This window comes from Macrosteles quadrilineatus, unplaced genomic scaffold (assembly GCF_028750875.1).
Source record: "Macrosteles quadrilineatus isolate MER2022 unplaced genomic scaffold, UCM_ALF_1.0 Scaffold_2__2_contigs__length_208266976, whole genome shotgun sequence".
Lineage (NCBI taxonomy): Eukaryota > Metazoa > Arthropoda > Insecta > Hemiptera > Cicadellidae > Macrosteles > Macrosteles quadrilineatus.
In genome coordinates this window covers 117134750-117157284 of record NW_026542595.1, presented here as the reverse complement: position 1 = coordinate 117157284, position 22535 = coordinate 117134750, and the positions used below count along the sequence as shown (strand labels likewise).

The window sequence follows — 22535 nt, the reverse complement described above, 5'->3', positions numbered from 1 at the left end:
TTTTTTATTCCTTAAAAATGTTCACTCCTATAAACTAATAATACTTAAATTACTGAGATTTTCAGTATTCCCATAATAGTTGTCCTAATAACTAAAAATAAAATGGTGTTTTTATTGTATTTTGTTGTATAATCAGTCGAGAAACAAGACTAATTTTAAAGTATACAATTAATTATTAACTTGCATCTGTTACTGTTACTATGTTGCAGTGCATTGAACATTGAACTTTCACTTTGAATAATTTAGAATAACTCACATTACTCTATCACCGTAGAGATGGAAATTACGGCTAATTTTCGATAACGCGTTCCACCGTTCCGTGACTGACTGTTGACATTACCAAATGGATCTGGAGGGAATGTATGTAACGGTAACGAACGCGGTAACTGAAGCCATGAAGTGACACGGTATTAGGTGACAGAAGTAACAGGTTACTGTCACCTAATACCAGTCAGTCACGGAACGGTGGAACGCGTTATCGAAAAGTAGCCGTAATTTCCATCTCTAACTACCGTTACCGTTCCTAATACTAGGATATCTTTGTTCGCAGCCTGTTCCCAAACAGCTATAACAGTTACTAGATTAGGAACGTAATGTGACGTCATTTGGAGCAGACGTGCGTGGTAGCGGCGCCACTGAGCTATAATTCTAACTGGAGGTAGCACTGAATGTCAAAGATGCGTGTCGCCAGCCGCCATGTTTGCGTGAGGTGTGAGTTAAAAAGAAGCAATGTTATTGGATAAGAAAACTCACTGCTATACCAACCTAGTTATAGAAGCCATGTTATTGCTATGATAAGAAAACTCGCTGCTATACCAACCTAACAAAATCAGCGACACGCTTTTGACAGACTTCTGCCATGGCGGTGCTACCTCCAGTTATAATTTTAGCTCAGTGAGCGGCGCACGTCTGACGTGCGAATAGAAACTGCCTTTTTTCATTTAGGACCTGTCAACTCTAACGCGAGTGAAATAACTTGTTTTAAGTCTGGCTCTATTACTAATAAGGTGTTCAATCCGGTTGTACGAATGTATGAGACGTTTACGGCAATATTTAAGATCTAGCCAGCTCCACAACGCTCCAAGTGGAGTTGCTGAAAATAAAAATGTAAAATACAAACCAAAGAGTTATCAAGAAAAAAAGTAGAAGCAGACGCATTTTGAACTAGGAAGAGGAAGAAGCAATGCAAACGCCAGTCGCCAAACCAAACAAGTTTATGTCTGTTCCCGGTTGATATGATTGATATGATATGAAAAATGATTGTGTTGTAAAGTTGCAATTCAGTTACTTTACTTTAGGAACTTTTCTTTTATAAATAATTATTTTTTTTTACAATTTTCTCAGTATAAAAACAATAGCTTACTATTGATAGTTTGGAGGCATCGTTGAATGTTAGTAGCTTATAGCAACATGACTCAGGATTTGTTTGTGTTTTCAAAGAGTTTCCAGGAAAGGTTGGATGAATACAACTGTATTTTAACTAGTGATTTGAAAGCAGATGATGTGAAAAGGGAATGGAGCAATTTTTTGGAATTTCTTATTGAACCAGCAGGTTGGAGAGCGATTTGGAAGATCTCTCACGATGTGTGTACTAGTTTGAAGATCAACTTTCCATCTACTGTGGTTGTGACTGTAAGTAAGTTAGGCTAGTATTGATTGGTGGTTTTCTTGCCTAGGCCTAGGTTATTGCTCAGTCAAAACACTCACAATTTCATTATCACAAGTTTCAATTACCGAAAAATGTGGTTTGCCCAAGTTCTTACTTAATGGTACAATAAATCTCTTGAATATCTTAGAATTACCTGCGACCATTTGGCTGCACTTTAGTTTACGTTCTTCAATCATTCGAAAGACAAATATCAATATATAGATTATTTAATAGCCTATATCAATTATTTCATTCGGCTAGTCAGGCTAAGTTAACTTAACTAACCAAACTTGATATATTAAATTAAATAATCAATATATTGTGACAGCCCAAAAATTCCCAGACCCATTACATATCAGCTGGGGAGGTATCAGGCTCGCTGAACTCAGTAACTGCACAACTACAGTTTGTCTAATGCCCCAAGTGATCGTTAGGAGCAGCACTATCGAGTGTTGCACTGACGTCACGCGGCGTAGCCGCAGCGTTGTTTGGCTGGTGCCCCTCCACGGCCAACTTGGCTATGGACGGAGAACACTCAGTTGAGTTAGTCTAAATTCTAAATTCATTTCCTGACGATGGCGGAGATCAGTGAATAACCGCCGAAACATAGCCTATGTAGCAATTTTGACACTACATGTTAAGGATTGTCTGACGAGGTACCTATATTTGAACCATTATATGTCATATTACGCAATCCTGGGACTATGAAAATGAATTTTAATTTAGGCTAGAGCTTCGATCAACATATTAATTCAAATGAGTGTAGGACATAAACTAAAGTGCAGCGGACAATCTTAGTGTATCTCCGATGGTGAAGGTGGCCTTCATAATGCTATGGAAGTGAAGTAGGCCTTCACAGTTTGTAGAGCCCTGTAATTTTTCTTGCAGATGTGTTACTGACGATTCACATTTTGTTATTTGAAAATTTTGTTATATTTAAGCTCAAAGTAAAATAAATATTCCTCCTATTCCGTACTGGAAAGGGGGTCCATCGTATGAGATACCACTGTTTGGATTCCTTTATCTATAAACCCATTAATATATACTGTTTAATGTTTTTAATCTAATATTTTTTGCAGGTTGATCTTATTAACTTTAAAGAATTGTCGTGTACTGTCCAAATCAATGAAGTTGAAGATGGAGTTGCTAGCCTTCCTCTAAGGATGACTGATATTCCTTTGATAGAATTATATCCGACAATTGAACAAGATAACAATATCGTGCTGGTAAAACTTGTCGACACAGCCAAGGCTATTGATAGCCTCAGGTATGGACGCTTTTAGTTATTGTTTGGAATCTAGGTAAAACATAGTTCCTTAATTAGTAAACATTTTTAAAGTTGTAATAATATCATGGATATCAGAAGCTTGAGTTTTTATCACCAATCAACCAGGATGTGTTGCTACTTGTAGTGTACCTAGATTTTGTCACAATTTCAGATTTTTCTACAACCACTTGTGGATGCCTTGGGATGAGGATTATGATGATTCCGAGTCATGGGTCACGTCTCACTTGGAGGGAAGACTCTACTTGTAAGTTAACTTATACACAAAGCCTAGAACATTTGTAGTAACACCACAGTTGGTACCACTTGTTGCAGAGCAAGCAGTTTCTTTTGAACTTGTTTAAAATTGTTGGCAAAGGCTATTTGATAACTGGGTGATTATGTAAACATCTCATAAAATGAAATACAGCAATTGTCAGTGGAATAGGAAGGATGTAATAAACAAGTCATGATGCATTTCCAAACTACAAATAAATTTGGAAACTGTAAACACTTTTTATGTTAAAAAAGGGCTGTGATTACCGAGAATTAAAAAGTTGAATTTCAGCCTTTACAAGTATGCATGTAGCCTAATATTTAGTTAGCATGTAGATCTAATTTGTACTCGCTGTGGTTCATACGTTATGTTAACATATATCAACAATTATCTAAGCCATCATAGGTAGGACTCCCATGTTAACTACCTTAATTATCCATCTGAGAAATTCTCCCTTTCCTGATGTAAAGTGCAAGACTTTATTGTTATGGTCACAGAAAAAATGGATGAAGAGTAGAAAAAATCTGGCTCGAAATAGAAGTGTAGAAAGACCAATAAATAAATGGCATGACACTACTACAGAGGACTAAATGCTGACAGAAAATCATCATTCAGGAAGTGAAAAAAGAACATTTTCACCAAGGCAGACGACAACAATGTCAAACACCTGGGAAACTTCTGCTGATAAATCGATGATGATGGCTGTAAGATGTGAATGCTAAGCTGTTTAAGTAAACCAATGTTGTTACTGATTTCAGACAGTATGAGTTGATGGAACGTAAGGTTCCTAACGAGGTGGCTTACAATGTGTGCAAACTGATCTCCAAGGGGCGCAACGTCCTCAAAGAGATAGAAGACATTCAGGAGCAATTGTCGGATGAATCGGAAGGCTTCCCTACAAAGCTACTAGCACTGACTGAACTACACAATCAGATGACTCATATGCAAACCCAGTTTGGTGTCTTTGAAAAACCTGAGTTGCTGTAAGTATATACATGCTTTGATCTATTGGTTTTTTTGTAGCGTCTCCTTTCTTAATCCACCAGTGTTAGGCATTTGAACCCTAACAGCTGCTGGACACCCACTTCCCTTATTTCATTCGGCCTAAGGGTCACTTTGGGCTAGCCTAGATCTGGGGAACAATCCAAGTGTTTGGCAGATTCTACCTCCGTTGCACTAAATCTTTAATGTTTTGTTTGGTTGAGCTTTAAGTTATGGTTCTAAGATGCTGTCTTACTGGTCAATGGTCATACAAAAGCCCTACCAGGTTGCTGATGTCACTTTTCACTATTTTAAATACTGTAATTTTATTCTCGAGAGTTCCATCAGTTCAGTACTAACAATATTGTTTTGTTCAAAGATTATATTAGGCATACGATTGACTATAATTACTATAATTTATTGTCTAATTCCTGGGTAATTTAAATACAATTTTCAGAATAACTGAATACTATTTCAGAGTAATTCAGTAAGTTTGTTTCAAGCTGACATAAATACTTACATTGTAATTAGCAGTTCCCAATGAAATATTCCAGCCTACACAATTCTTAAAATACAATGTAGGCAGGAACTTTCTTACTTCGGCAACAGGCGACTAAGTAGAGTGTTAGGTTGACTGTGTAACAGTAAAACTTTTAACAGTACTGTATTTTTCATTCTTGTTAAAGATGATTTTGAAAAAATACATTTTTTACTTTTACAGAAAGGCTTACATTCAGCGTGCTCTGGTCAATGAGAAAACCCGTTGGGAAAATGAAAACGGTGACTCTGTTGTTTATTTGGTTCTGGAATCAAGTACTCCCGAACAACTCATCAGGATAGCAAAGATGACTTCAGAATTCAAAATAGTGAGGTAAGAATTTAAACTGTTAACATTCTCTGGACAAAAATTGTCTCATGTGTAGATGTTATCAACTTTACATGGTAAAGTTAACAGATTGTTGAAATGTTAGTTTCATCTCTATCCAATGTTGTTCAATGTTGACCTCTGCATTTTTTAGATTCGATACAGAACATAATTTCACAATACTCACTCCTCATCCATCAACAATCTTCTTAGTCTTTCAACGTTTCCTTCTCCTTCCCTATATCACCAACTTCATTTTCATAGTTAAATCCTTTCTCCCATATCAAACCGTCTTATTCTTGCTTTTCTACTCTTCCTCTTAAAATGTATTCAACTACTCTTCTGATCCCAACATTTCCTACCTCGAGGCACTTTTTATTTTGTGAATCGGAGTCATTTCGGTCTCATTTCTCCAACCCATATTTTGTACCAGTACCTTCCATACTTCTGCCTCATGAATAGGCCTAACTATTATCTTATTATAGGTCTTATAAAAATTGTTTTTTTCTATTATTAATTCCTTCCATTGCACAATCAGTGCATCTCACTTTGGCACGATAAAGTAGTCTTGTTTATCGAATCTTGGCTTATTTAATCTACCAGTTATCTGACCAATGTTATGCGACACTCGAGTACCTCGCTCTTTGAAATCACTCGCTCTTTCCTGACGGTATAACTGTATACCGTAGCGTATACATTGAGACAACCTATTTTACTGCCCCAGTCCGTAGGCTACTAAGGAGATATGCGCTAGACTTGAGGCTACACTTAACATTATTTTACCAGGAATTATCAAGGAAATTGAAAGGAAAGCAGGTTTACCTTTTTGCTTATCTGATTTTGGTGCATCCAGCTTAGGTAAGATAATATTCTACAAGATTCTACTTTATTTTTAAACTATATGTTAAAAACTTATTTGTCTAACCTTACTGGCTTGTTAAATTGTACCCAGGATGTTCCAACTATTACAAGAAGCTCTGCTAAAGACTCCAGCTGATGCCTCAGTATGGGTTGGGCAAGGAGAACATCCCGTCGAAGAACTAGGGAACTTTGGGGATGGCGGGTCCATCAAAGGTGAGAGTTAGAAAAATATAATCAGCAGGCAAAGTTTTGTGGGTAAAAGATTTTTGAAATGTTGTGATTCATCAAACTAACAAATCACAAACAAATTTATTCTATAACAAAGTTAAATTATACCCAGGAAGGACATGATTCTATGTTATTTGATTTAACATTCAAATTCAACATCGTTTTTATTGTATAGTTTTGTAAATGATCGTTAGGTGTTATTGTTCTAAGATAAACAAACCCCAACATTTATTTTGTAAGCTAAAAATCTTTACTATGGTTGATTACGACGCAACTATAAATATGAATTTTTCTTGTTGAAGGTGTGGAACCAGGAGCTGTCCTAACAGAAACTCCAGAAAATCCAAAGTTTTTGAATTTGCTAACCGGATGTCTTAGACTTACGAACCTCACAGTCCGAATGAATTATGTGTGGAACATCTTAAAGGTATGGTTGTAAAGAAACTATTATTTGATTTCAAATCTGTACAAATTATTGTAAAATTAGGGCCTAAGTACTTTTAGAACATTTAATTGCTTACGATTACAGAGAGGAGGAGATGTAAGCAAGATGCAGAAGATAAAAAGCGATAAGTCCTTTTTTTAACCCTTTGAGGTCAAATTTTCCCCCCATTTTTCAGCAAGTATAGTTTGCCATTCGATTTTGATTTTTTTTTGTGAGTATAGGTTGTTATTTTCAAGCAGTTGGGAAAATGGCAGGTGGCAACATATACCTACTCGTCATTCGACCTCAAAGTGTTAATTAAAATCTGTGTTCTTATAGTATGCAGGTATTACAGTATATTATATTACAGGTACATATAGTAGCAGGTATTATAGTACTTATTACCGTACTGAATTTCCATAGGAAATTCAGTAATAAGTAATAACTATTAAGGATGATTATCTAAATCATAACTAAACATTACAGTTAATCAATATGTGATATCTGATGTCCTAGAAACTACTTTTTTATTAACGATGAAGACATAATCAATTAGGGAAATCGTTTTCGCCAACATTTTGGAGACATTGCAGCATTCCATCTTTGAAGCGAAGCAACAGTCACTAAGTTCGTTTTGTTTTATAGGTAAGTTTTGACGTAGAATCGATTGACTATGAACCTGGAATCATCCTTTGACTAAGCTGGACACTGTTTTATTGTAAATTTAGCCAAGTTTCGCAGTGTGTCAATTAGTCGGTGATTAAAACTAAGTGTACCAATAGAAGGCTGGGGAGCAGCTGGTCTAGCAGAGCGTGAATCTTGCCAATCACCAATGGATTTTATCTATGTGATAATGCCACAATCCACTAGACCTTGCCTGAAGTTATGTGTAAAACGGTTCCAGGGAAGAACCTAGCGTCTTTGGTTGTAAAGGTGGGACATAAAGACTTATGTTTGTTGAAGGTGCGTCCTGGGACTGAGTGTATTCTACAGGACGTGACAGTAGAAGGAGCCTCAGTAACAGACGCTGTGGATGTGTTTCCTGGAGGGAAGTTGGTAGCAAACAACTGTCACTTTCGTAACTGTCGCATCGCCATTGTGTGCGACACTAACTCCACAATAGCGCTGAGTAACTGCACGTTCAACGGCAATCGGGTCGCTATTGAGGTAAGGGTAGTTGTTATTGCAGGCTTACATTACGATTGGTAAAAAAAAGTTTTCACAACATTTCATGATATGGAATCTGATGCATCCTAAAATTAGCAAGTAGTATATATGGGTAAATTATTGCAATTGTTAAAAGTGTAAATCCTATTAAATCTTTAACTTAAAAACATGGACTTTTGGTACTGAAGTTAGACCTCCCATCTATATGGACCAACTCTAGCCAATTTAGTATTTAACATTAACATCGTTAAAGGAGCTACTCATTGAGTCTGCTACTGTCCAACAATTATGTTCTTTCAGTTGGTTTTTGTTGGTTGTTGTTGTTGTTTGATATTGGCTGAAACATTAAATATACTAGTTAAAGTTTCGCTTGGCTAAAAAGTTGGCGTATTTGAGAAAAATAATTTACTTCATCACACTCTGTTCGGTTGTTCAAAAATTCAACTACTTCTGATTTTATTCCAAAAGTTGCTACAACTTTCACATCTGAATGGAATGTCTGGTTGTATTCGTAGCGATACTAATTTGCATCAGATGCAAACATGGCCTGTCTGTTGTGTTCGCCTTACCTTGATTTGTACTATAGGCATTCTTTCAAGATTTGTGTTACTACTACACTAAGTTATCTTATCCAATTGTGTTCAGTGACCAGTGATAGTATCCAAACAAACCCAGCGAGGAAGACTCATCCAATTGTTAATTTTACTTTAAGATCCATTTTTTTTTATATATTGACAAGGAGGAAAAAGTGGTAATTTTAATGTAAAACTTGTTAGCTCGAGTTGATTTCACAATTTTATGGAAACAGAAACACATATTAGGCTATGTTTTTTTGTTTTCTCAAATAAATAATAAATTTAACAGGATCTGTCACTTACAAAGTCTTTCCACTACTTATACAACTTTTAAATTATAACCAAAACAATTCATCAACCATAATTCATTACTTGCTATTTCAGATAAAGGGAGGCTGCTCTTTCACAATGGAAAACTGTTCCATATCAGATTCAAAAGATTATGGCATCAATGTAAAAGTCAGCAGCCTAGGAACCGAGCATTCTTTGGATTCCATTAACAGGTAATCTGCACATAATTATTTATACTAGTGCACCTATTGCTCAAATTCGAGCAATTGCTAAGTATTACAGGCGTTATTTCAAAACTAATAACAGTCATAATTTCCGATGACTTAAACAAAGTCTACTCAAAGGTAATGTTATCAATCACTCCACTCCAGTTGTTGAAACGAAAAACTAACTCACTCTGAAAACGAACGCTCTTGTATGTATTATGAACAGCTGCAATTTATTTTAACTATAGGTATTTAACAGGTCTTTTTGGGGATACAATGGCGTATTTATATGATACAACAGTAATCATTTATTTGTTTTAATTACAAAAATAGTTTTTAAAATAAACTACCAGAAAAAAATGCAATTTTTAAATAAACACATCACTTAAAATACTTTTATTACTAATATAAATTTTCTAGCGTTGACGGCCTTGAAGAATCTGGTACTACGTTCATGAACAACGTAAAGGATCGCCACTTTGATTATGAGAAGCTTGAGGATGATCTCAATTCTGATTGTGAAATGCTCTCTGCTTCAAGATAGATTCATCTTTCCACAAAGTTCTGTGTTGATATTCTTTAAAGATAGATGTAAAAAAAAACTACATTCTCACTCTATCGTTGCAGAAAAAGTTGTATGTTAAATTTCTAAAATAAATTTAAAACCAACTATATTCTCGCTTAGAAATACTATTTTTGTTATCACTTTAAATGTTTATCCCCTTTCATTGTAGAATGTAGCTGATTTGATATTACTTAATAAATAAAAATATAAATCTATGTTTTGTTTATCTATGTGTAGATCCAATCACTAACCTTCAAAGATCCTCAAATTTCAGTGCAAAATCTTTTACCACTATGTTAAGCAGTGTATAGTTTTGTTGGACTAGATTTAACTAACTGTGATACACTGTGCTCATTGGTAAGAATGAAGGCTGAAGAAATTAAAGTACCGTTATAGCTTTGTTACTGACTTATATCAGCTGTTTTTTAGCCAAATCATTTAGCCAAGCCTGATTCTCAAGGTCAATCGGGTTCAGTTTTGAACCATCAACAAGCCTTTGTCTTTTTACAGGATTGAAATTTTCAAGTAAAAACTGTCTTGCATAGCATTTGGTAGTGCAGTTAACTCAAATGACAATTTGAAAATCCTCATTTACATATAAGTAGTACAAAAAGTAAATAATTAAAACCATTTCAATTTAAACTTTTAATTAACTACAACAAACTAACAACTCTGAACAACACTTTCCGTCTCATTCAACATGAAGCTTCAAAGCCTTAGACGGACAACAATATAGCCACTCCAGCCAAGGTCCATTTAGACGCTTTCTCTTTAGTTTTCAAGTTAAAGGTCCAGACGTACGTCGGCCCGCGCTGCCTCGTCTTGTAGACGGGGCACTCGTAAACGTTCCTCGTCTCTTGTTTGTCCTGTGTGATTGCCTTGATGAACACCACAGGCATCATGGGAAACAAATCCTACAAAAAGAAAAAGTCAAGTTTGAAACTGGTAGAAAATAAAACAATTATTCAGAATTTCCTATGTTGTCCATAAACTACAATTCTATTGAGATAGCAGTTTTTTTTTATGCTATGGAAATTTGTTAACAAAGAAATTTGAGTGATATGCAACATTTGTCCATTGTGAATAAGTAAAAAATACTGGATCTAGAATATGATTGTAGCCTACCTAAAAAAACATATCAAGGCATCTACACAACATTTGGAAGATGCTAGGGACGAATTATTGACAAAACACTTGCAACAAATTGTTTAAGATGCGTTTCAAACGTTCCAGCTGGTTTACTTTAGAAAAATAGAGGACAGAGATTGGAAAATACTCGAATAAAAAAAAAATGTGTTCAAAGAGGTAATGTAAGATAAATATAATACAATTTGGTGTGTTTTTCATCCATGAAAAAATGAGGGATGGAAAGTTTAAAATCTCAATTGATTTCACACTATGCATGATGGAATTGTGAAAAAGAAACCTTTAGCTTAGAAGGGGCGATGCAGCCAAAGTCGATGTCCCATCGAGCGCCTTCCATGAACAGTCCGTTGATGTAAGCGCCTTCGCGCGGCGCCGCGGTGAACTCCTCCTTCTGCTTCTTAGTGACATCACACTGTAGACACATTTTGTCCAGCGGCCACTCGTTCTTGCGAGCCGTACTCTGCATGATGGCCGTCAGGAATGACTGCGGGTTGAAGAAACCGGCCAGCCACACAGACGACGGTAACTGTAGGAAGATACGTCAGTTAATTGTTGATTCATTGGGTGACCTAATAATATAAAACTAACACCAATGGAATTAGTTAGGATCCTGGGATATTATTTTACAATAAACTTAGGCGTAAAAGCAAAAAAGGTAAAATTAAAAAATTTAAGGTAAATGGTAAACATTGTATATGTATATCTCACATATACAACACATTGATTTTTTTTGTATATTTTTTAGGTTATTTGTTTGATGTCTTTTATCACATGTTACTTAAGATGTCCAATTATAAACAAAATAAAAGCAAAAAAAGTCAAATCCTCACTGCTTATTGCCTATTTTAGTTTGGTCTTCGCACCAGATCAGCCACCACACTTTAGTAAACTTATCATGGATTGCAGGATTCGAACCTGCACATGTAGAAACATCTCAATACACTCATCAGTGCAACGCCTTAGCCAACTCATCTATCAAGCCATTGTCGGCCAGCTGGGACGATTGCCTCTATAAGCATACGTCAACACTAGCGTTTGCAGGTTAGATTAGGCAAACTGCTTAAGCCCCAGTGTGAAGATTCCATGTTATAGACCATGTTATACTATCTAGAATCTATGGCCCTTTTTTTGTTAACGAGGTCTATTGTAACATATGTTATTTAATGACCAATAAAGATTTATTTATAATACAGTTACCAGTACAGCTGCAGCGTCACAAAATGCATTGAAGAGCTACACTCATGACACGTCGTCAATAACACTATAGTCTAACACACTTTAATATATATGATAACTTATGAGTTTTATGTTGATCACAAATGAGCAGGTATGAGTTTGAATTTTCAATAAATAAAAACTTACATTGAAGTCACCAACCCAATTCTCGAGTTCTCGCAGCCGTATCATCAGATCGGCGAACCAAGCGCTAAGTCCCAGAAGTGAAGGGTAGGCCAGCTTGGTCCAGCCCTCGGGCACGTTGTCTAGGAACAACGCAGCCTCCAACACTTCCATCTCGCCGGTGATGGTGAGCTCTCCCTGTGAACACAGTAATGTGGGTGTTATGTTAACGTAATACAAATAATACTGTTACTGACCCGACAACCATTACCTGGGTAATAGGTTTCTGAGAATGCCCTATTATTTTTGTAATGTCTTCTGAACTTTTGGAACAACCGAGTGAAATAATATGTGCTGATAGTGTCTTCCGATTGACAGCAAGCATTAAAATCTGTAATCGTAAATATCTGTCTGAGGTACTATCTGCAATCAATTGAATAATGGGGGGAGTAAAAAAGTCTGTGTTAGAATAACATGCTGAAGGCTGGGTGAGGTAGTAGTAGGAAACAAAAATAAAAGCATTATTTCACCTATATTACCAAAAAACTAAGGATCATCCATGACTATAGTTATAAAATAATGAATCATGAGATTACACAACCCAGCATTTAGTACCCAGAATTATGCTTGGATCAGAAACTTTGTCACAGCGTAGACTTGTTTTATCTAATACCCAGATACATTGCTATCTACTTGATAGATCAGGAAGATTTGTGGTTTTACAAAAGTGGTTTTAAAATTTCAAACTTCACCTTCAAGCCTAGACTGAGCTCCTTGAGAGACCTGCGAATCTCCCCCATCAAGTTGTTCATCCGTTCACACTCCTGGAACGCAACGATGATGTACGGCGTTCGTTCCTCTACACGAGCCATCATGTCTACGATGTTGAAAGGGTCGGGAATCTTGTCTCCGATCTCATCCACAATCAGTTTCACCTGCAATACACAATTATAAGTCTTGCGATTGTAATCACTACTAGGGTGAAATATGATTTTGTAACTTACTGATTGTAAGCTACGAGTTGTACGAGTTAATGCAAGAATGTTTGCTCTCCTTTGACCGCTGACCATGTCTCCGAGTACTGTTTAAAATTACAGAATAGAATATTTGCAAGGATTCTGCTTTTTTAATCTAAAATCTGCTATGAACCTATAGAAACTCGTTAAAATATATTGCCTGACTTTATATAAAGTCTTCAAACTGTCAACCGTTCCAACCGAGGAAGGCTTAAAATGTAACAAACCCTTCGTACCTCTAGAGGGTACGCATCCTGGGATTTAATTTGTATTGAAAATTTTAGTACAAACAACGACATCGTGCCTGAATGGATAGACAGCTTTATGATTTATTTGACCCCAACACGTGTCCTTGAGACTAGTAAAAGATTTCGCATAGCACCTGAAGAAATTTCTACTAGGAGCACTACGAGATTATAATAATAAAATCCACAATTATTGCCTACAACAAATTCATAACCACAAACCAACCTTGTCCTCCCGACTGATGCCTCCACTGGCGGACGCCCCGGCCTCTCTAGGTTGAAGCTCAAAGATGGTCTTGAACAGATTGTCTGAAAGCATTGTGAGGAACCCGATCTCGGCGTTGGCGTGGAGCCCGTACAGCGTTGGGCTCTCGGGAGGCAACATGTCGTCGATGTAGTTGTGGTAGCCTTGATAGTCGAGGTTTGGAGGTGCCTGGAACCCGGGGGCCAGGAACGAATCTCCCTCCACCTGCGGGAAACGGTTACGTCATGGGCAAAAGGATTACGAACTTGTTCAGCAGGTTGATGTTTAGGCTATTTGATATCATCATAGTAATGCCGATGGTATAGTTTAAACTGTATGTTTCTTATAATCTTAAAAGAATGTTTTAGAAACTAATTATGATTATATGACACAATGATGGAGTTTACGGCAACTCCTCGAGTCTAGAACTACACCATGTAACTGCCGCCATGTTGTAATGAGAAGCTGTATGCCATGCATTTTATTGTTTTTTGTTTGTGTTCATGAGTAGCGTTGCTTGTGTTTAAGTTTAAGACTTATGACAACATCTACGAGTAATTGATTTTACATCCAGCTTGAAAATGGCCGCTTGATTTTACGCCATAGACGTCAAAACCGGTTGCAATATAACTTGAAGATTACTTGGACAGAAAAAAAACTAAACCTCTTGTATATAGTTACAATTTGAACAAACGTAAATCATTCTTTATAGTGTAGATATAAAATTGTATGTGTTTTGTAAATTTGTATGTTTTGGAAAAAAAATTCAATTTGTGTACTGTAAATTATTAGTTTTAATCACCCAACTCTTAAACAAACGCCACATTTGTAAGGCAAAATGGTATTGCATTGCAGTCGTTTTTCCTCGGTAACAAGTTTAGAACCCTTTTGAAATGATAGTGTCAAAGCCTTTTTGACACACATAGTGGTGTCCCCATCTTAAATAATTGATAATTGAATTGAATTTTAATGCGCAATTTTTGCACCAGTCCCCTCGATTTGCATTATTTCAAGACTAACCACAAAAAAGCAAGCTCACCAGTTCAGGGGACAGATACTCCTGCAGATATGTGCGACACAGTCGTCTGTCCCAGTCGTCAGTGATGTGTCCTCCGTACATGATCTCTCCAAACAGGTACCTCAGGTCTTCCCACGGGATCTTAGAGCTGTTCTCCAGGTAGTTGTACAGCACATGCACGCTGATGGTCAGATCACCTACAAGAGGAAGGATCTAGTAAAAGACTACTCGAAAAGGAAAAAAAATATTGAACAGTTCTTTGCGCAATAGTGGTGTGATGCAGTCCATCCCAAGGAATCATATGATCAAAACGTTTACCATGTGTTGTATGGTAGTGTGTTGTTGGGGAGGGAACTTAGTGATGAATTAAAATCACCAATGAATTTTATGCTCCATAGCCTAAAGTAATATGTAAAACAGTCCTAGGGTGTGATAGTGGGATATAAACTAAGTCGTGTGAAGTTGAACTTTTATTCTTATGCGACTACCTAGTACCTATAAAACCAAAGTTTTGCATTCTGATCTGATGATAGAGCTGCATGATTAGAAACGTGCAGAAATCAACAACTAATGTTTGAACTTTACAAGTCAGAAAAGGTTGATAGACTAGATTAAAATTGTATTGTTAAAGCGCAAGTCATCAGTTGTTAGAACAAATGTAAATTTGGTGTGATGGTTAGCGAGATGGGTAGACGGATTTTGGTGCGAGGACAGATTCGATCCCTGGCATATCCACAAAAGCTTAATGGTTTTGCATCGCTTTCCCTCAAAAGCATTTGTGGTATCTTCATTGAACACGTCACTGGGCAAGATACTAACAAGAAAAAACCCCAATTTTATTACTCACCGACATTAAAGGGGTACGTGCGATTCCATCCCTGTGCCCCAAACTTCCTGCGCTCCGCAACGACGGCGTGGAAGTAACAAAGCGAGAAGAGGATAGCCTTGAACTCCGCTTCTTTAGAACATATCTCCAGAGTGTCTTGGTTGAAGTTGTCCAAGGCTTTGTGAAGATTGGCTATCATTCCGGTCGGCGGCTCGTTGGTTATCTTGATTGACGATTCTAAAACTCCCTGTGAAGTAGCGTCAGGTTTATCAATAAAAACGGTTTGAATTTTACTGGACGGATGTAGAAGTCAGTATTGGTTGGTAAAATGTTGGTGATGATCAATTTACTGTAATTATAGAGCTTTAGGAAGGTAAAAATAATTACCTAACCTACTAAAAGCTGTAAAGTAACTCTACAAAAATTAATAACTTTTAAACAGAAAATATAAAAGTATAATTAACAAACTGGAAAACCATTCCTTGTAACAAGGAAATATTTTTTTACTAGTCAAATTGTTAGCTACCTACATGAATTACGGAATAAATGAACAACAATGGCAATAGGTGTGTCTTTAAAGGCAAAAAAAAGATTAATGAAGGAAGAGTAGTTTGTGATGTGAAATATTTATTACTGACTAAGAACAGTTTATTCCTTACTTAGCCAGGAGTCCTTTTTAAACCCCTGCTGTTAACAATTATATCGTTTTGAATCAATGTTTCTTGAAAGTGTGTGGGTGTCAAACATGTTCTTTCATTGGAATATTTCTGGTAATGTAGCCTACGATCTTATAACATCCTGTCACTACGTTCAACTTCAATATGGAAGAACCTCTGTTAGCTTAACCTTGAAGTATTTCATAAAAGTACTGAATACTCACAACAGCAAATTCTAGATCATACATTTATCTTTTAACCTTAAAGTATTGTTAAATTTACTATGAACAACAATGAGTACTACACACACAAGCAAAATAATCATACACATTTATAAAAGAAAAGACTGAAAAAGATTGTATTTTCAAAAACTTTACCTAATTTTAGTTCTTTGATTCTATTCTATTTGAACATGCGCAAAGCTTTAACTCAAATATCACAAAGCATTTTTACATTATGTACATAAAAGTCACAAAATGAAAATCTGTTGTAGCATTGCATTTTTTTTTACGAGATAAGTTAATTTTATCAAAGACTTCTTTAGGATCTTATAATCTAAACTATAAACCAAAAGGCAGATCTAACTAATCTAATTCCCTAAGTCAGCCTCATGCTGCTTAAGCTGAAAAACATGTTCAAACGGATTAGTACACAATTTGTAGACATGTTGCGAGATCGATAAGTTGTTTTTCGCACAAAGCAAATTATAGCGTCATCATCACTTACCTTCATCTAAAAATAGATTCCCACATTGAGAATCACATGAAAAGGGAAAGAAACTTTATAAGATCTATAAAAAAAAACTATAACATACTTTGCTCAAACAAAAATTGTAAAAGGTGGAATGTAAGTTGATTTTTTGTATAGAAATAAAAAAATCATATGAGATTATCACTATCAATCAATCCTAGAGGAAAAGACAGAATGTAACTTATTTATATTTTCTTTTTACTCCTTCAATCCCAGCCTCAAAGAATGAAATTTAACATAGTCTGCCGAACATCTCATTTAGAATCCAGTCAAATTAACAGACAAAGAATGTTACATTTTAATCTGGGTAATTAATTACAGTAGACTCCATCTTATCCGGACTCCTCGGGACCAAGGCCAGTCCGGATAACGGGTTTTCCGGTTAAACCGACGTCCCCCAAAACTCGGTAAAAGGGACCATTTAAATGCATACTGTATAAGCCGATAAGGATTATTACATATTTAGACATGTGATCAATGGCCTCTAATCTTTGCTACGAGAACTGTCGTTTCAGTACCGCCCATTTCCTGCCAATCCAGTCCTTTTAAACCAATGTGCTGATAAAAATTGTCCGGGAAAAGAGATGTTATTTCCGCCGAGTGTAGTCTGGTTAAACCGATGTAGGTGTCCAGATAAGAGGGAGTCTACTGTAGCAGTAAAGTCCCACCAAATCACTAACAATCGGGATAAACAACCAACAGGTCAATATATATAAAATTAAAAGAAGGCCTAAGCCCCAAAACTTAAGCAGTGTGCTCTTCAACCTCTGAAGTATCACAATCCCAAACTAAACTTATTAAAGTACCACCAAATAAAAACCATTTACATGAATCAGATCCAACATAACGAGTAATTAATTTGTGAATTGTTCATCCCTTCAGTGGTTGGACACCAACCTGAGGAATTATATGAAACTCTGCACTAGGAGCCGGCTCAGCGCTGATGAACAGACGGAAGTCTTGATGCGGATTTTCAAAGCACGATTCCATCTTCTTCTCAAGCGTGGGCAGCCAGTTCTTGACCAGATGAATGTTCTGGGGAAAAAGAAAAGAAACCATAAGGTTGAAAAGTTTTAAGAGTTCGCCAGGTTATACGAGTCAGTAGAAGAACAATCTTATGTGTGAATGAGAAGTCCTAAAATAATAAACCATGGATACATGAAGAAGTTTATGTTACGTAATTCCTTTGTAGGTTTCACCTCAAATCAGGAATATACCTGTTATTAGCCTACCTTTAGATATTGGAATAATTATTGTATCAGATGTGTGGTAAAAATAGGCATAATTGAATTTCTAAATTCATGGAGTTTAAATTTTGAAACGAGTTTCACCTGCAATATGACCCAGTGGCCGTAGTGAGCGCTCGTCTCCATCGCTTGTTCCGCCACCACCTCCTGGCCCTGACCTAGTGACACGTTGTGGAAGTTGCGTCTCTCCGTTGTGAATCCCAGCTTCTTGCCAATACTCTCCACGTCCTATAACATATACATCGTACACCATGAGATCCACCAAATACCTATCAAATTTATCAATTAGAACAGTTTCCATTTTATAGTGTTAAAATATTTTACACATAGAGTACACTTTCTATCACCTTATTTTTACAATATCACAACGAGTTTTTTGATATTAGCAAAGAAGAAAACAAGAAAGAACTCCCTATCAACGGAAAGTAATGGATAGGTCCTTTTCCTTAAATAAGCTTACATTAAATTAAATTGGTTACCACACACAAATTTTAACAAAATTACTTATTTAATTTTCTCTAACCCACTAAGGTTTGTAAGAAAGGTAGGTGCGACATAAAAGATGAATGCGGAATGAAAGAGTTTTTCCCGCTATCTCAGCTTCACGAGACATTCTCATTCTCATAAACATTAAAGACAAGATCTGGATTATTTCTTTTGAGAATCAAGTTTCTATCAAATAAACCTCACCCTCGTAGGGTCGACGCCGGGGGAGAGTATGAAGAACACAGGCACTGTGGAGCTGGTCTCTTCAAAGGACTTGGCAAAGTCCACAGTTCTCGCTTCTACGTACTTTGTGCCGAGCTTCTCCTCAATGAAACACCTGAAACAACAGTGTAATGAACAGGCAGTTCAATAGTTACAGGATGTGTGGAGTAATTGCCAGGATAAAGTAATGAAGAAATATGTTTTCAAAGTAAGAGATGTAAAAGGCATTGAAAGAGAAATTAAACAATGCTTTGAATTGAAAACTGCTGTTTCATCCTAATATTCAGAACCTAAGCAACTGTATTCCAAATTTCCAAGTCAAAGACCTGATGAGAAAAAAAAAGCGGTGGAGAGTGAATTGTCTCAACGGGTCACCAGTTGCTACATATAATCAGCTAAACAATCACGTTACTTCACAGTAAGTATTCAAACATAAGACTTAATCAGCACCAGATAAAAGGTTTGTTAGACTCTCAGACATCTTGATTACAGCCTCAAGTTTGATATTAGCGCTCAAATCTCACCTGACAGCGTAAGTCATTCTGTCTGGTCTCATCGATCTCATCATACACAGTCTCTGCAAGGCGGATTTGTTTTTCCAATCCTGAGGGAACTTATCCCTTTCCGGACATTCGCCTTCGATGAATTTCTTCCACCTCTTCTGGGACCCTTCGATGTCCTTGTCCAAGTTCCTAAAGTATTAAAAATAATAAACCATTAGATATCAAGATTTTTTGTACATGGTAAAAACATTTTAAAAGCTATGAGGCATTTTGATTTTAAGGAAGAATATTTGAAAAAAGAAGTAGCCGATGTAAATCAGATTAGATTAATTCAAGTGTGTGTTTATTATTGTCACGAAAGGGCTCTCGTGGAGACCTTATGAATCATATGCCACTGGTTCAGAAAATTTAATAAAACTAGTGTACATGTTGCTCGAAATCGAGCAATTGCAAAGAAGTACAGGAGTTATTTATAAACGTTTAAAAACTAATAACAGTCATAATTTTCGATGATTTTAAAAGAGTCGACTAAAAGATTATTAACTAATGGAAATACTCACAGCTTACATAACAGTCCTATTCCAGTTTAAAGGGTTAATTTTTAACTATCAAACTGCCCATGGACGGGGAAAGGTAAGCTTACAATTTAAGTCAGCGTAAAAAAGCTGTCAGCTTTTATAATGTACCGTACCTAAGTTATTTAGTCAATTTGCAGACAATAAACGTGTAGGCTATTTTAAACTCTAAAGAACAGAGTTAGGCAAAAACTGGCAGAACTCTGAAATGGTGTTATTTATCATAGGTATACTCATATGCCAAATCCTTAAAATAAAAATTAAATGATTAATAACTTTAGTAAATCATTAAACACAAACCAACATCCAAAACTATACACATGTTTAATACAACATAGATAATTATTTACACATTGACTGTTTACAATTAACATATGTTCTTCTTCTCACTTTTAAAGTGACCTCTTACCAGAATGTACACTCTTGATACTCTTGACACTCTTGATACTCTTGATACTCTTGACACAATTTTTGATTGTGTCAGCCACGAACTGCTGCTATCCAAAATGAGTTATTATGAATTTAGTGGCATAGCACATGACCTGTTTGAATCTTATCTGACAAAACGATTCCAAAGAGTTAAAATGTTCGATGATGACAGAATTGCTCACTTCTCAACTTGGAGGGAGGTTGTCTGTGGGGTGCCGCAGGGATCTATTTTAGGGCCAGTATTGTTTCTGTTGTACATTAATGATTTGCCAATCAACATTAATACTCCACTTTACCTTTTTGCAGACGACACTACAGCAATAATTATGGGTCAAAACAAACAAATAACAAAAGTAAAGCTTTTAAATACTCTCCAAGAAATATCTGACTGGCTATCCAAAAACTGTCTTAGTTTGAATTGCTCCAAAACAAAAATCTTAGCTTTCACTTCTAACAATAGAAACAAACAAATAAATGAGGAATTCCTCATGCCAAATGAAGAACTTTGTGAAAATTCCCTTAGTGTGAACTTTCTAGGTTTTACACTTCAGGACAACTTAAAATGGCATGATCAAATTCTGGCCATACAAAAAAAACTTAATAAATCTCTTCATGCTATTAGAACTATTGCCAACATCTCAGATATAAAGACATGTCTTCAGGTTTATCATGGTTATTTTTTATCAATTGTTAGGTACAGCATCATCCTTTGGGGTGGGACATCAGTAATTGTCAAGATATTCAAGTTACAAAAAGAGGCCATTCGAGCAATGTTTAAACTAAAATTTAGAAAATCATGTAAACAATATTTCAAAAATTCTAAACTATTAACTGTACCAGCTCTTTATATTTTTGAAGTTCTGAAATTCTTTAAAAAACATCAACAATATTTTTCAAATAACAGTCTGGGGACTCAGGGTACAAGAAACACAGACACTCTGCGGTACCCTAAACATAGATTGTCTCTTTTGGAGAAGGGTCCATATTACATGGCAATTAAACTGTTTAATGACCTTCCACCAGAGATAAAAAAAGAAAAAAAAACTAACACATTTTTAAAAAAACTGGAAACTCATCTAGCTGCAACATGTCCTTATAAAGTGGACGATTTTTTTTTTTTAAACGAGCACATCTGTCTGAGTCAGGGGTGTTGTACTGTATATATTCTCATTTTTGTTAGACTGTATCTTATCCATTGTATTTGATTTTTTAATAATTAATTGTAATAATTGTAATTGTAATTAATTGTAATAATTAATTTACACTCTAGCATAATTGACATGCCATCTGTTACATGAGCTATGCTCAAATTTGTAATGTTTTTTATGGCAAATAAAGAGTTTGAGTTTGAGTTTTTTAATTTTTGCTTCACAACGGGAAAAATCTGTTTCATAATCATTGAAATAGATTTAGGAAAATAAATAATCTATCATAAAGTTTACGATTAATTAAACCTACCACATACATAGTTGTTTTATTTTTTTGGATCAGCTGTCTGAAATAGGCATTTTTGACAGTTCTGGTTGTTTACTTTTAAATGTCAAAGCAAATGTAAACATTGTGAATTTTCTCATGCTTCCATGGAGACCAATTATTAATATCTAATTTCTGACAACAGCTGGAGTTTCAAAACAATTTTGTTTCCCATGTTAATCTAATGGAGAAATACAAATCTTTAAAGGGCCCTAGGGCCTCACCCTCTAATTATTTACCTAAAAAGAAAGTTTCCTGCACACCTTCACGTTACGCTCTTTCCAATGACACCAAAAACATGTCAATCGGTTTAGTAGTTTCGGAGGAGTAATTGTCACAAAAATCCTGCTTGCGTATTAAATAAGTATAGATAGATTTGGTTTTCATAGTAAAAAAATTTATCATTTTACTTGATTTGTAATGTTTAAATTTATGACTGTTAAAAACCTGTAACCAAAATATGAAAATGTGATTGCTTAAACTATCAAAATATATATTTGTGATCCAAGTCAAAGTTTACTGCCAAGTCTACAAAGTAAATTAATCTGAATCAAATAAAAAATGTGATTAATTACTTTTAAAGCCCTTATAGGCCTAGTCAATTAACTAATGCTTGAAAGTCGATTACCACCAAAAAGAAAAGAAATGAAAGCAAAAATATTGCATTATGTTACAAAATAAACTCTACTCGTGTTCAAATCAAAATTCATTCTCAGCTAAAAAATAGAATTTACATAATTTAAACTATTCTTGCCAGTGACGGTGACAGCGTGTGAAATATGAAGCCTAGGATGAAATCAATCGTGTATGATCTTCTACTTTGTGACGCTCAACTCTACTGTTACCTGAAAACGTCCATGTTAGCAAGTGCTTTTATTCCGCCCCACAAGTTATTGGTCAGGAAGTCTACGGGACTCGTTAGATTGGGTACAAAGGGAAACCGCAAGAGAAAATCAAGTTCTTCCGGCGATATTTCTCGACTCGCCAGTAAAATCTATGAAACGAGCAG

At 35.7% G+C, this 22535-nt stretch overlaps 2 protein-coding genes across 2 annotated transcripts in view; one reads left to right on the top strand and one right to left on the bottom strand.

Annotated features, from left to right (window-relative positions):
• The first annotated feature begins 1196 nt into the window (after positions 1-1196).
• Positions 1197-9527, top strand: LOC128986498 (protein nessun dorma-like). The gene is made up of 10 exons (XM_054406899.1): positions 1197-1632; positions 2728-2915; positions 3088-3180; positions 3948-4172; positions 4892-5041; positions 5988-6109; positions 6427-6551; positions 7512-7715; positions 8675-8793; positions 9208-9527. The coding sequence occupies exons 1-10, from the start codon at positions 1390-1392 to the stop codon at positions 9329-9331; spliced, it is 1593 nt and encodes a 530-aa protein (XP_054262874.1). The 5' UTR covers positions 1197-1389; the 3' UTR covers positions 9332-9527.
• Positions 9528-9982: 455 nt separating this feature from the next.
• LOC128987968 (dynein beta chain, ciliary-like) overlaps positions 9983-22535 on the bottom strand; it is a 58835-nt gene continuing 46282 nt past the window's right edge. The window contains exons 56-67 of the mRNA XM_054409119.1: positions 22372-22520; positions 19071-19238; positions 18529-18661; positions 17923-18066; positions 17489-17626; positions 15207-15432; positions 14381-14556; positions 13324-13566; positions 12589-12771; positions 11861-12034; positions 10779-11024; positions 9983-10266 (exon numbers count right to left, since the gene is read on the bottom strand). Coding sequence (XP_054265094.1) covers positions 10069-10266; positions 10779-11024; positions 11861-12034; positions 12589-12771; positions 13324-13566; positions 14381-14556; positions 15207-15432; positions 17489-17626; positions 17923-18066; positions 18529-18661; positions 19071-19238; positions 22372-22520 — 2178 coding nt within the window. The 3' untranslated portion in view covers positions 9983-10068. The remainder of the gene's footprint in view (positions 10267-10778; positions 11025-11860; positions 12035-12588; positions 12772-13323; positions 13567-14380; positions 14557-15206; positions 15433-17488; positions 17627-17922; positions 18067-18528; positions 18662-19070; positions 19239-22371; positions 22521-22535) is intronic.